Source organism: Myotis nattereri (genome assembly GCF_964212035.1).
Source record: "Myotis nattereri genome assembly, chromosome: X".
NCBI lineage: Eukaryota > Metazoa > Chordata > Mammalia > Chiroptera > Vespertilionidae > Myotis > Myotis nattereri.
The window spans coordinates 148,879,464-148,896,418 of NC_138078.1; the positions used below are offsets into that span (position 1 = coordinate 148,879,464).

General features: G+C 42.8%; 1 protein-coding gene across 1 annotated transcript; it reads right to left on the bottom strand.

Annotated features, from left to right (window-relative positions):
- Positions 1-1,568: 1,568 nt before the first annotated feature.
- RGN (regucalcin) lies at positions 1,569-15,649 on the bottom strand. Its single transcript, XM_081081258.1, has 7 exons — positions 15,357-15,649; positions 12,739-12,917; positions 11,121-11,303; positions 6,080-6,295; positions 4,327-4,458; positions 2,966-3,120; positions 1,569-1,996 (listed from the first exon to the last, which is right to left on the bottom strand). The coding sequence occupies exons 2-7, from the start codon at positions 12,905-12,907 to the stop codon at positions 1,946-1,948; spliced, it is 906 nt and encodes a 301-aa protein (XP_080937384.1). The 5' UTR covers positions 12,908-12,917; positions 15,357-15,649; the 3' UTR covers positions 1,569-1,945.
- Positions 15,650-16,955: the final 1,306 nt, after the last annotated feature.

Consider the following 16,955-nt stretch of genomic DNA (forward strand, 5'->3'; position numbering starts at 1 on the left):
ACCTAAAGAAGAAAAACCACAAAAACATATCAATAAATTTTTTAAAAGCCACAAAAACGTATCAATAAATTAAAATAAATTAAAAATAAGCCCTAACCGGTGTTGCTCAGTGGATAGAACACTTTAAAAGACATCCAAAATAATAATAATAAAAAAAAACCTCTCAACAAACTAGACTAGAGAAGAACTTTCCCAACCTTAGAAAGGGCATCTACAAACAGACTTACAGCTAACATCATATTTAATGAAGAAAGACTGCATGCTTTTCTCCTAAGATTAGGAACAAGGCAAAGATATCTACTTTTTCTATTCAACATAGTACTAACAGTCTTAGTGCAATAAGTCAAGAAAAAGAAATAAAAATATACAAATTGTAAAGGAAGAAATATAGCTGTCTTTATTCACATAAGACAAATTTATAGATCCAAAGAATTCCAGAGAAGCTACAAAAATACTCTTAGAACTAATGAGTTTAGCAAAGTCAGATACTAGGTCAATTTACAAACACCAATCATACTTTCATAAATGAGCAACGAACAATTGGAAACAATTTTTAAATAATCATATCTACAATAGCTCCAAATAATGAAATATTTGGATATAAATCTAACAAAACATGTCTAAGATCTGCATGTTGAAACTTACAAAATGCTGATGAAAGAAATCGAAGAATGTATGTCAACTATAACTAAAAAAAAAAATCAAAGAAGACTAAATAATTGGAAAGACATGCTGTGTTCATGGACTGAAGACTCAAAATAGTAAAGATGCCAATTCTCTCCAAATTATTCTACAGATTTAAAGCAATTTCAATGAAAATTGCAGCAGAATTTTTGTAGATATAGTCAAGCTGATTCTAAAATTTATATGGAATGCTAAAAGAACTAAAATATCTAAAATTTTTTTAAAAAGAACAAATAAGCCCTAACCGGTGTGGCTCAGTGGATAGAACACTTGCCTGCGGACTGAAGGATCCCAGGTTGGATTCCGGTCAAGGGCATGTACCTTGGTTGCAGGCATATCCCCAATAGGGGGTGTGCAGGAGGCAGCTGATCGATGTTTCTCTCATTGATGTTCCTAACTCTCTATCACTCTCCCTTCCTCTCTGTAAAAAATCAATAAAATATATATTTTTAAAAAGAATAAAAGAAATTTTAAGGCTAATGTATAGTGACATAGATCAGATCAGTGATTTCTTTGGGATGGGAGCAGGCATACAGAGGAACCAAAGGAAAGTATTACAAAGGGATATAGGGAAAGTCTTGGGGGTAGTGGATAGATTCATTATCTTGCTTGTGGGAACAAACTTATCAAATTGTGTACTTTAAGTATGTATAGGTCAATTATAACTCAATAAAGCTATTTTAAAAATATTCTTTCCAAAGTAATATATTACTTTTATATCTATGAGGTGGCAGTTGGAACCATGGATGTTGCCAAAGTGTTTAATTCACATCCTCTAGCATTATTTAATTTTTAAAATAATATATAGGAAGAGTAAGATGAAGGTAGGTTCCCATTGCAGCACATTTTATAAGATTATGATGAAAATAAAAAGGAACATAATTGTAGTAGATCTTTAGCAGATTGCTATTTATTAGTTCGAAGCTTTAGGCATAGTAAGTATGAACTGCAGAATAGAGAACAGGTATAGTCTCTTCCCTCTGCCCCTGTCCACCAGCAATTTGTAAAGAATCAAGAGGCTGGTTGACAGTTGAACAATTCTTGACATTTTTGTAGTACCTTTGCAGAAGGCCTTATAGTATGTTATCAAACCCACCTGCCACTCCTTGTTAACAATCTCTACATTTAAAAAATAGTAAATAAAAACGTAATTCTGTTATAACATCATTGCTTCAGGTTTTGGTAACTAGATAGAAATTTCAGCTCCAGCATTTTCTAGCTGTCTGCAAAGTTTCCCCCAGTAGGAAAGAAGGCCTGTCACTTAGCCTACAAAAGGATAGGGAGGAATTCCTTTAACCCCCAGGCCGGTTATCTGTTAAAAAAAGAAAAGAGAGAAACTGTGATAAAAAGTTATCCACAAGCATTTTTCAAAAGCACTTTTATGATTCACATTATATATTTAACCACCTATTATTCTTATTTTATTCCCTATCATAAAGAGGAATTACTTGATTAGGTATTTATGATCTAACCCATTTTTTCACACAGATAATAATCTAAACAGCAACCATTTACAACTAACTGGGATTTAAAGCTGAATTTATTTCTATAATTTCACAACTATTAAGAAAGGGATTTGAACCAAATGATTTCTAAATTTCTTTTCAGCTCAAAAAGTCTATACTTTTTATCAGTATTTGTTTTGTTGTAAAAAATTAAAAACCTGAAAATATTCTTGTGACATCAAAACAATCAACTAATCTTATTTATTTATTCATTATATATTTTTATTGATTTCAGAGAGGAAGGGAGAGGGAGAGATAGAAACATCAATGATGTGAGAGAATCATTGATTGGTTGCCTCCTGCACGCCCCACCCCCACCGGGGTTTAAGCCCATGAGCTGGGTTTGTGCCCTGAGGGCATGTGCCCTGACTGGGAATCAAACCCTGAATCAAACTGGGAATCCAACCATGACCTCCTGGTTCATAGGTTGACGCTCAACCACTGAGTCATGCTGGCCGGGCCAATCAACGATCTTATAAACATGTTTCAAAAACTGGTTTTCCAAGCCCATCCTACTGATTTATAGAATTTCAGCAAACACTACTGAAGTAAAAATTATTTTTAAGAACTGTAAAAGGAGTCTAAAAATGTTGTCCTGGACTTCAGATAACTTTCAGTCTAGAAAATCTAAGTAAAACGTTTTTAAGTGTAGCATGATGAGCTTAAAATGCTAACTGGAATTATGTCTTGGAAGTATGAAAAAGCACCGATCACTTGATTATACTTAACTGAGGATCTCCCACCTCATCCTCAATGAAAAGAAATAGCCAGATCACCTTGAAAATTCCACCAGCTTTAGGTTGCCGCAAAAGATCCTCAGGGCCTATTCCATCCCGGGCACAGGTCACGTACATTTCAGAGTAATCCTTCCCTCCAAAGCAACAGGAGGTGGTTTTATCCACAGGCAACTTCACAGTTTGGAGTCTTTTCCCTAGAGCAGTGGTCGGCAAACTCATTAGTCAACAGAGCCAAATCTCAACAGTACAATGATTGAAATTTCTTTTGAGAGCCACATTTCTTAAACTTAAACTATATAGGTAGGTACATTGGTATTAACTTAATTAGGGTACTCCTAAGCTGGCCTTTGCTAAAAACATCCTCAATCTGATTCTGAGGTCAACTCCTTCCACCTCTCCCATCCTCAACTCCTGCACATGAATCGCGCGCTGCGTACCCGGGGTCATCTCGCTCAGCGTCTCCCGTCGCCCAACCGACCGACACCCCCCCACTTCTTCTAACGCCACTTCTTCAAAATAGACTCGCCCAGGCCGAAAACCGACTTCTGTGCATGGGCCACGAAATTTCAATCGCACTGTACGTGCGCGCCCATATGTGTTATTTTGTGGAAGAGCCACACTCAAGGAGCCAAAGAGCCGCATGTGGCTCGTGAGCCGCGGTTTGCCGACCACTGCCCTAGAGCACCAAATATTTTATTTAAAGTTTATTTCTAGCAAATTCCCAACCTGCAAAAGCTTTCAGGACCCTTTCCAGAGTAATAGAAGAGTTTAAAGAAGATGGTGGAAGTCACATTTCAACCACGTATAGCACCTACCTTCCCTGACAATTTATTTGTTTTGAACAAAAAGACTTATCTGCAAAGGAAAAGAAGTTCTGACTACAAACTGGGGGCTATCTATTTGGCCTTGATTTCTAAAATCATCCAATTGACACCTTTGAATATAGGGTGTCCCCCAAAAATGTATACACACACTTTGAATAATTATAAAGGCAGTGCTTATTAAAATGTATTTTATTTTCAACATTGAGCTATCAGGCCCTAGCTGGTTTTGCTCAGTGGATAGAGCGTTGGCCTGCGGATTGAAGGGTCCCAGGTTCGATTCCGGTCAAGGGCACATGCCCGGGTTGCAGGCTCCATCCCCAGTAGGGGGCATGCAGGAGGCAACAAACCAATGATTCTCTTTCATCACTGATGTTTCTATTTTTCTCTCCCTCCCTTTCTGAGATTAATAAAAAATATATTTTAAAAAATTGAGCTATCAGCTGTTATAGTGTGTATTCATTTGGAGGGATACCCTGTATATTGCTGTCTAATTTTATTAATAATGAATTTTCTCCAGTCCCTAGTGTCTGGTGTTTCTAGACATGACAGGGATTTTCCATTGTGTTGTGAGCCTACCTGTCTCAGGATCTAAACGAATCACTCTTCCTCCATTGTAACAGGCCACCCAGAGCTTCCCCTCGGCATCGATACACATTCCATCTGGGATTTGTTCGTCTTTCTCCAGCTTGTAAACACTTCTGCGGTTGGCTACGGTTTGAAAAAAAGCACCCCCCCCCACACACAAACAACAAGCTACTCAATACTAAGCACCAAACAATGAGCAATCAAATGATTATAAATACTGACCACTTCTGCTTATCTGGGTTCTGGTGTATGGGAACCACAGGCGGATGGTTCAAAAGGATTCCTAACTCTAAACAATGACCACAAATCTGATGGGTACCCCTCAACAAAGGATTTTCACCACATGATTTGGGGTGGATTCATCCTTTAGGTTTGGGGACACACATGTCTGTCGAAGCTTTCAGAGGAGAGAAAAAAGAAAGCAGAATTCTTTTTAAAAAATTGATTTCAGAGAGGAAGGGAGAGGGAGAGAGATAGAAACATCCATGATGAGAGAGAATCATTGATCAGCTGCCTCCTGCACGCCCCCTACTGTGGATCGAGCCCTCAACCCAGGCATGTGCCCTTGACTGGGAATCAAACCGTGACCTCCTGGTTCATGGGTCAATGCTCAACCACTGAGCCACATCAGCCAGGCAGGAAGTAGAATTCTTAATAAAATACCAATAGGCCCTGGCCAGTTTTGCTCAATGGATAGAGCATCGGCCTGTGGACTGAAGGGTCCCGGGTTTGATTCCAGTCAAGGGCACATGCCCGGGTTGCTGGCTTGATCCCCAGTAGGGGGCTTGCAGGAGGCAGCCAGTCAATGATTCTCTCTCATCATTGATGTTTCTATCTCTCTCTCCCTCTCCCTTCCTCTCTGAAATCAATAAAAAAATATAAAATAAAATACCATTATATCTTTTTGAGGCTGAACTGAATTCCCTCATGACCACCTCAGATACATAGGGTGTCCCAAAAAATGTATACATGCACTCTGAATAATTATAAAGGCAGTGTTTATTAAAATACAATTCATTTACAAAATTGAGTGATTAGCTGTTAAAATGTGTATACATTTTTTTGGGACACCCTGTACTTCAGCCTGTGGTTAGACCTTTGCAGTTTTACTTACAAAAATGCCTACTTTGATTAACCTCAAGATCTAGAAGGCAACTCAATGGTGCCATGTAACCAATTCACTCACAAAAACTAGTACAATGTATGAGTTCTGTTTCTGCCTAATGCTTCATAATCACCTTATCAAAATGAAATATTACAAGAGTTTCTTTCGCCCTAACTAGTTTGGCTCAGTGGATAGAGCATCGGCCTGCGGACTGAAAGGTCCCAGGTTCAATTCCGGTCAAGGGCATGTACCTTGGTTGCGGGCGCATCCCCAGTAGGAGATGTGCAGGAGGCAGCTGATCGATGTTTCTCTCTCATCAATATTTCTAACTCTCTATCCATCTCTCTTCCTCTCTGTAAAAAATCAATAAAATATATTTTTTTTTGAAAAGAAAGAGGATTAAAGATCTATCCATATTATGCCACCTGTGGCCACATTTAGTTGTGTTAAGAGCCATGATCAACTGCATTATAGTCAAGTGTGTGTAATCATTACCATACTAGGATAATATCATTGGACAGCTCTCTATTTGACGAAGTAAGGATCTTTACACATGGGTGGAGGGACAGGCAGCTTACTAATGATATACATAAGAAAAAATATGAGCAGTATTAAGAAAAATAATGAAAAAGTACGTACAGATCTTTCCTGTGTGCAAGTCATAGTCAAAAGCATCCACGGAGTAGGACAGGCTGTCTATGTAATAGAAGATTTTGTGGTCCAGGGACCAATCCAAGCCATTGGAGATGTCCACCTGGTCAAAGTACTTTTCCACATGGTGGTCAGGAAAGAGGCAGTACAGGGACCCTTGGTGCCGCTCCAGAACTCCTGGGGCTGTTTCTTCAGCCATGGTGCCTACAAAAACCAAAGACCGCTGAGCTCAGTCCCACAGCATCTTGCCCATGGTGGCACTATCTTTTCTTACCAGGGTTCCTTCTCACGATTAAATCAAGGAATTTATACAATCCCAATCTGGGTCCTATATTTTTAAAAAATGACAACTACTGCCCAGCTGGCGTGGCTCAGTGGTTGAGCGTTGACCTATGAACCAGAAGGTCACGGTCAGGGCACATGCCCATGCTGCAGGCTCAATGCCCAGTAGGGAGTGTGCAGAAAGCAGCTGAACTGTGATTCTCATCATTGATGTTTCTCTGTCTCCCTCTCCATTCCTCTCTGAAATCAATAAAAATATATGAAAATAAAAATGACAACTACCTTGCTTGTAATGCAAATCAAAACTACACAGGTTCTAGTTCCAGATAACAAGGAGTCCATGTGCACCAATATCATTTTCTCCCACTGAGCACAGCTATACAACTTGGTCAAAATGCAAGGCATAGCTGTTTGGGAACTCAGAAAGTAAATGTCAGGAAGTTCAGAGAAGAACACCATTTTGAAGTACCACTTAGTTGGTGTTGAGTTTTCCATTTTATCCTCCAGGATGCCCCAGCATCCTGCAACTGAACTTAGCACAGCCTGAACTTGAAGTGAGTACTGCGGTGCAGACAGAGATCCAAGAGAAACCCTCAAGTTGTGGCTCCAGGAGCAGAAAAGAAAACTCCTGAGGTTCAGAGGAGTAGAAGAAATACCCTGGTTATTTTTCCAATTGGATTTATTGGGGTGACATTGGCTAATACAATCATACAGGTTTCATGTATACAATTCTGCAACACATCATGTGTGTGTGTGTATATATATATATATATATATATATATATATATATATATATATTTTAAATATATTTTATTGATTTTTTACAGAGAGGAAGGGAGAGAGATAGTTAGAAACATCGATGAGAAAGAAACATCGATCAGCTGCCTCCTGCACATCTCCTACTGGGGATGTGCCCGCAACCCAGGTACATGCCCTTGACCGGAATCGAACCTGGGACCTTTCAGTCCGCAGGCTGACGCTCTATCCACTGAGCCAAACCGGTTTCGGCCATCATGTGTATATTGTACTGTGTGTTCACCACCCCAAGTCAAGTCTCCTTCCATCACCATTTATCCCCACTTTCCCTTCTTCTAGCTCCTCCTCCTCCTCTCCTGGCAATTTCCACACCCTTTTCTCCATTCTCTCATGCATCGGTCCCCAGGCAATTCTGCAGCAAGGGTAGCAACAGTAGAGTGTGTCCAGCAACAGAAAACTGCAGGAATCAAATCTCTGAGGGGAAGGAACATTCTGTTCCATTTGGTGAAGTCACAGCTCCAAAAGGGCAGAACCGAACACGGTTGCTTTTATGTTCGCTCTCTCTCTGTCCTCCTGCCATTTGACCTTGGAGGGAGCACAATCATAGATATAGGTGGTTTCAGGCTGGAGGAATGAAAGGAGAGTTCTAGCAAGCTGAACGTACCCAGAGAGAGTGAAGAGGGTGTTGCACAGGAATGCAACCCCATAAAATGATCTGTGATCTGGACTCATATTCTACTTGTACATGCATGGATATGATTCCAATTAGCATATCAAACAGAGAGTGGTGCTGTGGATAGAATTCATTCTAAGTCTCAGACTGACTACCAAGTGGCATGCATGTGGGACAAAATCTAATGGCACCTAAGAGAAAGCAGGTTGGAACTTGTGGTCTGAGGTCTGAGCCTAAACATACAGATTACTTACTAAAACTAATATATAAACATTCTTCATAGGATTTAAACAAGACTCAGGGTCTCATAACATAATAGTAAAAATGGTCAGGATACTGTTCAAAATTACTTGGCAACACAAAGAAGCATGAAAATCTCAATTTGTATAGGAAAAGCAGCAACAGATGCAGAGAGCAAAATGGCACAGATGTTGGAATTATTTAACAAAGATTAAAACAGCTCTTATGAGCAATTTGTAAACCATCTTGAAATAAAACTCAAAATAGAAAATATCAGCAAAGAAATAGAAGATATAAAGGATAATCAAATGAAAATTTTAGAAGTAAAAAAATAACTGAACTTAAAAAATCTTACTGGATGGACCTGATAGAAGAAAAAAGATGACAGAGGAAAGAGTCGGCATACATATGTTAGGTCAATAGAAATTTATTTGAATCTGACCAACAGAAATAATAAAGATTGAAAAAAATGAACAGAGCTTTAGGGACCTGTAGGACAACAATAAAAGAGCTAACATACTGGATTCCTAGAGAAGAGGAAAAAGAATACAAGACCAAAAAATATTTTAAGAAGTAATGGCTTAAAACTCCTCAAATTTGGCGAAAAGCACAAAACTATAAATCCAAGGAGCTGAGCAAACCCAAAACAGGATAAGCCCAAAGAAACCTATACCTAGATACATCATAGTCAAATTTCTGAAAACTAAAGTAAAATAGAAATTCTTGAAATTAATGAAAGAAAAATCACATATTAAATATGGGGGAATAATGAGTTCAATGACCATAAATTTTTCATGAGAATCCATGGAGGTCAGAAGGAAGTGACACATTTTAAATTTGCTGAAAGAAAAAAAAAGTGTCAACCTGAAATACTATCTTCACTGAAAATATCCTTTAAGAATGAGGGTGAAAGTTTGTTCTAAGTCTGTGAAATATGCTGAACTTTCCAAAAATTCATCTGGAATAAAAAAAGACCCCGAATAGCTGCAGCGATCATGAGAAAGAAGAACAAAGTGGGAGGGATCTCAATACCAGATATCAAGCTATATTACAAAGCCACTGTTCTCATAACTGCCTGGTACTGGCACAAGAACAGACATATAGATCAATGGAATGGAATAGGGAACCCAGAAATTGACCCAAGCCACTATGCTCAATTAATATTTGACAAAGGAGGCATGAACATACAATGGAGTCAAGACAGTCTCTTCAATAAATGGTGCTGGGAAAATTGGACAGATACATGCAAAATAATGAAATTTGACCACCAACTTATACCATACACAAAATAAACTTAAAATGGATAAAGGACTTAAACGTAAGAGGGGAAACCATAAAAATACTAGAGGAATCCACAGGCAGTAAAATCTCAGACATATGCCAAAGCAATTTCTTCACCGATACAGCTCCTAGGGCAATGGAAACTAAAGCGTTAATAAACAAATGGGACTACATCAAAATAAAAAGTTTTTGCACAGCAAAAGAAACTATCAACAAAACAACGAGAAAGCCCACTGCCTGGGAAAACATATTTGCCAATGTTATCACCGATAAGGGTTTAATCTCCAACATTTACAGGGAACTCATACAACTTAACAGAAGGAAGATAACCCAATCAAAAAATGGGCAACGGACCTAAATAGACACTTCTCCAAATAGTACATACAGAAGGCCAAGAGACATATGAAAACATGCTCAAAGTTACTAATCATCTGAGAGATGCAAATCAAAACAGCAATGAAATATCATCTCACACCTGTCAGAATGGCTATCATCAACAAACGACAAGTGCTGGAGAGGATGCAGAGAAAAAGGAACCCTTGTGCACTGCTGGTGGGAATGCAGACTGGTGCAGCCACTGTGGAGAACAGTATGGAGTTTCCTCAAAAAACTAAAAATGGAACTCCCATTTGACCCAGTGATCCCACTTCTAGGAATATATCCCAAGAAACCAGAAACACCAATCAGAAAGGATATATGCATCCCTATGTTCATAGCAGCACAATTCACCATGGCTAAGATTTGGAAACAGCCTAAGTGCCCATCAGCAGATGAGTGGATTAGAAAACAGTGGTACATCTACACAATGGAATACTACGCTGCGGTAAAAAAGAAGGAATTCTTACAATTTGCAACAGCATGGATGGAACTGGAGAGCATTATGCCAAGTGAAATAAGCCAGTCAGAGAAAGATAAATATCACATGATCTCACTCATTTATGGAAAATAATGAACAACATAAACCGATGAACAAAAACAGACCCAGAGACAGAGAAGCACCGATCAGACTGTCAAACCTCAGAGGGAAGGTAGGGGAGGGTGGGGGGAAGGGGGAGAGATCAACCAAAGAACTTGTAAGCATGCATATAAGCCTAACCAATGGACACAGACACCAGGGGGGTGAGGACATGAGTGGAGGGGTGGGGGAGCAATGGGGAGATAAGGACACATATATAATACCTTAATCAATAAAGAAATTTTAAAAAAGAATGAGGGTGAAATAAAGGCATTCTCACATAAAGTAAAACCAAGAGAATGCATAGCCAGTAGACCCACTCTAAACTAATTGCTAAAGGAACTTCTTTAGACAGAAGGGAAATGATACCAAAAGGAAGCATGAAACACAAGAGGTATTTTAGTAGTAAAGGCACATGATATATGCAACTTTCAAGTGATTCTGGAGAAAAATTTATACATGTAGAGAGATAAATGGAGCAAAGTGTTGACAATAGGTACATTCAGATAAAGGGTACACAGGTGTTTGTACAATTCTTACTTCTTTCTGTAAATTTGAAATTATTTCTAATGTAAACATCAACAACAAAGCTTATATATTTAAAACTTATTTAAGCCATAATGTTATCATACAAATTTTGGTCTCTGTTAGAGACAGAAGCTGAAAGAATATCTGACGTTTTTCTCATGGGATTTTTTTTTAGTGGTACAAATTACTCAAGTTAATAACAAAAGAACCCAAGACATTTTTGCCATTAAAGCAGTGAGACTTTTATCAGTGTTGTTGTTGTTTTTTTTGTTGTTGCCAAGCTCAGTAAGTAGGTGCTAAAGATAAACCATACCAGCAAAGTATCTCCCAGCGGGATCCACCTTCCCATCATTGAATCGATTGTTTTTCTTGTCTTGATCTATGGTGGCCAGGACAATGGCTGACTGATCTTCCCAGTCCAAAGCACAAAACTTTGTTCCAACGGTGGCGACATAGCCTCCCAACTGGCGGAGGGCCACGGAGCTGACTGGGGCGTCTGCAGAGGCGAAAGCCACAATCAGAACGCAGCACGCAGCCCAGGGGCCGAGCAGCGCGCTGAGCCTATCATGCCACCTGCCGTCGCCAAGAGGATTGCAGCCCTTTCGACAATGGTGTGCTCGCTTCCTTCTGTTGATGAATGAAGGGTAGAATGAAGGCTACAGAACCCGAGGATACTTGTTGATAATAAACTCCAGGCACTGTTCTGGACAGCAGGCACAGAAAGGTGAGTGAAATCCAACCCTATTGGAAGCTCCCAGTCTAGCAGAGAAGTGGAACCCCAGCAGCCACCACACATTGGGGCAGGCGCCACATCAAGTTCAGAGGAGGGATTCCTAACTGACTGTGTGTGTGTGTGTGTGTGTGTGTGTGTGTGTGTGTGTGTGTGTGTTGTGGTGGTGGTGGTGGGTGGGCACCAAAGCAGTTGTCACAGAACAAGAGATGCTAAATTTGTCTGCTCCCCAGGAAATTCAGAGACACGCTGTTTAGTTTCAGCAACTAGGCTTTGTGACATTCTTCTCTCCCTCCAGTACAGGACATTCCTTTTTAAGGGGCCCTATTTAATTAAAAATTACATAAAAAGTTAAAATTTATTTCAGCCCTAGCTGGTTTTGCTCAATGGATAGAGCGTCAGCCTGTGGACTGAAGGATCCTGGGTTTGATTCTGGTCAAGGGCACATGCCTGGGTTGCGGGCTCCATCCCCAGTAGGGGGTGTGCAGGAGGCAGCCGATCAATGATTCTCTCTCATCATTGACGTTTCTGTCTCTCTCTCCCTTTCCCTTCCTCTCTGAAATCAATAAAATATATTAAAAATTTCTTTAAAAATAAAATTTATTTCAATTAAATAATTTAGATAGCAGTCTGCAGCTTCCAGTGCTCTCATCTGAAGGTGTGAAGGAAAGATCCGATAGCACGTCATTATTGGAACAAAATGGGGAATGCTGCCCCTCCTTCACAGAGGAAGAGGGAAGTACTGACCATCCAGAATGTACTCCTGGCTCAAAGGGGGAGAACGACAGCCCTGGCTGGTGTTTCCCAGTGGGTAGAGCATCGCCCCTCTCACCGAAGGGTCACGGGTTCGATTCCTGGTGTAGGGCATGAACCTGGGTTGCGGGTTTGATCCCTAGCTCTGGTCAGGGTCTGTGGGGGAGGCAACCAATTGATGTGTCTCACACTGATGTTTCATCCTCCCTCCCTCCCTTCCTTCCTTCCTTCCTTCCTTCCTTCCTTCCTTCCTTCCTTCCTCTTTCTCTAGAAAGCAATGGTGAGGATTAACAAAAGTGGAGGACACAGACAGCTTGACAATCCGAGAGTTTTACAGCATATTCAGCTTTCACATGAAGGTCCCAGGGGAATGACACTTGAGGTGACCTCCCTTCCCCAGAGAAAAGATGGCTGGCTGGGTGGATCTGAGCCCCGCCTTCATCCTTACCCACAGTCACTCGATGAACTTGCTTGCTGAGCGAATCCCACCGGCAAACCTTCTTTGAAGGAATATCTACGAAGAGCAGAGAGTTGGTCGCTTCCTCCCACACTGGAGACTCCCCGCACCGGCAGTTCTCCGGCAGGACACACTCAATCTTAATGGAACACATGGTCATGGGGGATCTACTGAAGGCGACAGAGACAACATGCAACGTGATCTCATGGAGCGAATTCAGTGCGGCATCTGGCTTGAGACCCCGGTAAGCTGCCAATACAGACTGAGTTGTTTTTATTAGAACTAGAACGGCTGGGCACACTTTCCCCAAATCAGAACAAAATATGTAATGTGGCAGGAGGAGATGTGTCTGAAAAAGAACTAAGAGCAGATAGACGATAGCATGAGACATCTTCAATCAACTTGCCAGGGCTTTTTTCCAAGCTAGCTTCTATTTTTTTAAAAATATATTTTTATTGATTTCAGAGAGGAAGAGAGAGGGACAGAGAGATAGAAACATCAATGATGAGAGAGACTCATCAATTGGCTGCCTCTTACACCCCCCTCCCGCACTGGGGATCGCGCCCACACCTGGGCATGTGTCCTGACCGGGAATTGAATCATGTCCTCTTGGTTCATAGGTTAATGCTCAACCACTGAGCAACACTGGCCAGGCCAAGCTATCTTTGTGTGTGTGTGTGTGTGTGTGTGTGTGTGTGTGTGTGTGAGAGAGAGAGAGAGAGAGAGAGAGAGAGAGAGAGAGAGAGAAAGTCCAACATCCACACCTAGGTGCTGGTGACCCTCAGAGAGCCAGCTCAGAGGTGGCAAGGTTGCTCTTCATGCCAGACCCCAGTGGCTAAGGTGGACGGGTGGGGGGGAGGGGGAGACGAAGGGGGGGGTGGGAGGGGCGGAGCACCCTCACTGCTGGCTGCTCTGGGAGTCTGAGGTCACCTTCTCTTGCTGCCGTCCCCATGCGTTGATGTTGATTCACTTCCCTGACCACTCAAAGGCCAGCGCCTCCCCACTTTGCATTTTTTCTGAGCTGCATTTTAAAGTACAGTGGGGCCTTGACTTACGAGTTTAATTCGTTCTGTGACAGAGCTCGTAACTCAAATTACTCGTATGTCAAATCAAAAAGTGAACAAGTGAGACATGTGATGCTGGGCTGATGGTGTGGTGTTCACTGTGACGTTCGCTGCGCCAACTAGTGGTGGGGTATCTGAAGCTGGCTCGTAACCCGAATTTTAGCTCGCAACTCAAAGCAAAAAAAATCGGCTTGTATCTCAAAAAACTCGTTAGTTGGGACAGTAAGTCAAGGCCCCACTGTATGTTCTTCAGCGATAATACACTAAATCAGAAGTAACATCCATTTTCAGATTCGGACAATGGGAGGGGTGGGAAAGAGGGCACCGTCTGGCACCCTTGTGGGAACTGGCAGCCCTCAGCTGGTTCTCGCCGCCCAGGCAGGCAGCGTGCCAGGGTGGCAAGGCGTCTTGAAGTCTGCGGGCAGGGACATTCTATGCTGGGACTTCAGGCCAGAGACTTTGACCAACACTCAGGGAGAAGAAAAGTCAGAAAAGTCAAAACATTACCTAAGAAACCCAGTGGGAGAGGAAAAACAGGCAACTTTCAAGAGCATTCTCTTCCCCAAACTCTGCCCTGCTGACCCAAATGGCCTGTTCTTCCTCCTTCTCCCGGGCACCTATCTGCTTTGAAGTAAGTGGTCTCACACATGGATGGGCACATGAATGGGGGGTGGGGTGGAGGAAATGATCTTTGGTTTAATATTTCCTTCAGTAAACTGCATTAAAAACATTTTTGGCCCTAGCTGGTTTGGCTCAGTGGATCGAGCATTGGCCTGTGGACTGAAGGGTCCTGGGTTCGATTCCAGTCAAGGACACAGGCCCGGGTTGCAGGCTCGATCCCCAGTGTGGGGCGAGCAAGAGGCAGCCGATCAATGATTCTCTCTCATCATTGATATTTCTATCTCTCCCTTCCTCTCTGAAATCAATAAAAATATGTTTAAAAAAACAAACAAAACATTTTTGTTGTTGTTAATCCTCACCCAAGGATATTTTTCCATTTATTCTTAGAGTGGAAGGGAGCAGGGAGACACAGAGAGAAGCTTCCATGTGAGAGACACATTGACTGGCTGCCTCCCCAGGGGGACTGGGGCTGCAACTGAGGTACATGCCCTTGACCAGAATTGAACCCAGGGCCCTTCAGTCCTTGGGCTGACACTCTAGCCACTGAGCCAAACCAGCCAGGGAAAACCATTATTTTTTTTTTAAAGAAACAGCACAGCTCAGATAGGCCTCCATACCACCTGCCGGCTCAGCATTTGCAATCCTCCTTGACTGTGAGAGCTGGCCAGGCTCCCAGGCCCCTGTGTCTGCGATACAGCCCGCGATCAGACACGGGGCTTGCACAACAGCAGCTTTTAACCCCACACTCGCTCCTGCCAGCGGGGGCTGCCACGTGTCCCCTCTCTGCCCTGGTTCCCGAGAGCTGGGCCCCAGGCAGGGGTCGTGGCTGGAAGCGGTGGCCGGCGGGGTGGGGGCGGGGAGCCGGGAAGCGGCTCCGCTGCACGTGGGTCCCGCGCAGGCCTGGGAGCTGAAGGTCGCGCCCACCTGGTGTCTCCGTGCAGGTCGCGGTGGTCGGAGGACGGAGGACGGAGGACGGTGCGGTTGGTGCCCTTCCTGCCGCCCTGGTGGGAGGCCTGCCGGAGCGGGCTTAGCTCTGCCGCCGCCAGCCCTTCCTTCTCCTGCAAGGGGGTGGGGAGGCGGGCGGGTGGCTGCTGGGCGGCTCAAAGGTCAGTCAGTGGAGGGGTGGGGAGCTGCGACTCGGAGGGAGGAGTGGAGGGGATGGGACCTGCGGGACCCAGAGCTGTCCGCCTCCTGTCCTCCTCCTCCTCCTCCTCCTCTTCCTCCTCCTCCTCCTCCTCCTCCTCCTCCGCCATCGCGGGGGTGGGAGGGGGGAGGGGGTGGGAGCGGGGGGAGGGGGAAGGAGAGAGTCCGTGGGGGCAGGAGGTAGGCGGAGGCGTGGAGCGCAGGGAGCCTAAGCTTTGGAGTTTGGATGAAAGCTCAAGTTTCTCTCTTGGACAAAACGTTGTTAAAATGCCTAACAGATGGGGTGGAGGGTCAGGTCCAACACACAGGTTAGTAAGGAAAGAACGAAGCAGTTAAATCCTCTCTTCCTAGTGGAGAATAATGGCTGAAGGCCAACTCTTTTTTAAAAATGTATTTTAAAATATATTTTTATTGATTTCAGAGAGGAACGAAGTGAGAGAAAGAGAAACATCAAAGATAAGAGAGAATCACGGATCCTACCCGCCCCCTACTGGGGATGGAGCCTGCAACCCGGGCTCGTGACCCTGACCAGAACCGAACTTGGGACCCTTCAGTCCGCAGGCCAAGGTTCTATCCACTGAGCAAACCGGCTAGGGCAATTACTTGATTTTTGACAAAGATATCAGTGAAATCTAGTAAAGAAACAACTAGCTCTTATTTATTTTAATTTTTTCAGTTAAATCTACATTCAATATTTTATATTGGTTTCAGGTGTACGGCATAGTGGTTAGACAATCATATACTTTCCAGAGTGTTCCTCCTGATTTTCCAGTCCCCACCTGGCCCCATACACTTACTACAGTATCCCTGACTATTCCCTACGCTGTACTGTACGTCCCAACAACTGTTTTGTAACTACCCACCTGTACTTTTAAAAAAATATACATATTTTATTGATTTTTTACAGAGGAAGGGAGAGGGATAGTTAGAAACATCGATGAGAGAGAAACATCGATCAGCCGCCTCCTGCACACTCCCTACTGGGGATGTGCCCGCAACCAAGGTACATGCCCTTGACCGGAATCGAACCTGAGACCCTTCAGTCCACAGGCCAACGCTCCATCCACTGAGCCTAACCAGTCAGGGCCCAGCTGTACTTCTCAATCCCTAAACAACCTTTTCAGTATGTGCTGCTATGTCAGCTGGAAATCCATACAGAAAAGTTAATTCACAAGAAACCAGAAACACCCATCAGAAAGGATATATGCAGCACAATTCACCAAAGCTAAGATTTGGAAACAGCTTAAGTGCCCATCAGCAGATGAGTAGATTAAAAACTGATACATCTACACAATGGAATACTACGCTGCTGTAAAAAAGAAGGAGTTCTTACCATTTGCAACAGCATGGACGGAACTGGAGAGCATTATGCTAAGTGAA

Bases quoted from the DNA above. Each gene is read 5' to 3' on its own strand.
- RGN (XM_081081258.1), bottom strand. From the start codon at position 12,907: ATGACCATGTGTTCCATTAAGATTGAGTGTGTCCTGCCGGAGAACTGC. The intron at 11,304-12,738 runs GTAAGGATGAAG...TCGCCTCTGCAG, and splicing joins AGTTCATCGAGTGACTGTGG to ACGCCCCAGTCAGCTCCGTG. The intron at 4,459-6,079 runs GTACGTACTTTT...TTCAAACCGTAG, and splicing joins CTTGCACACAGGAAAGATCT to CCAACCGCAGAAGTGTTTAC.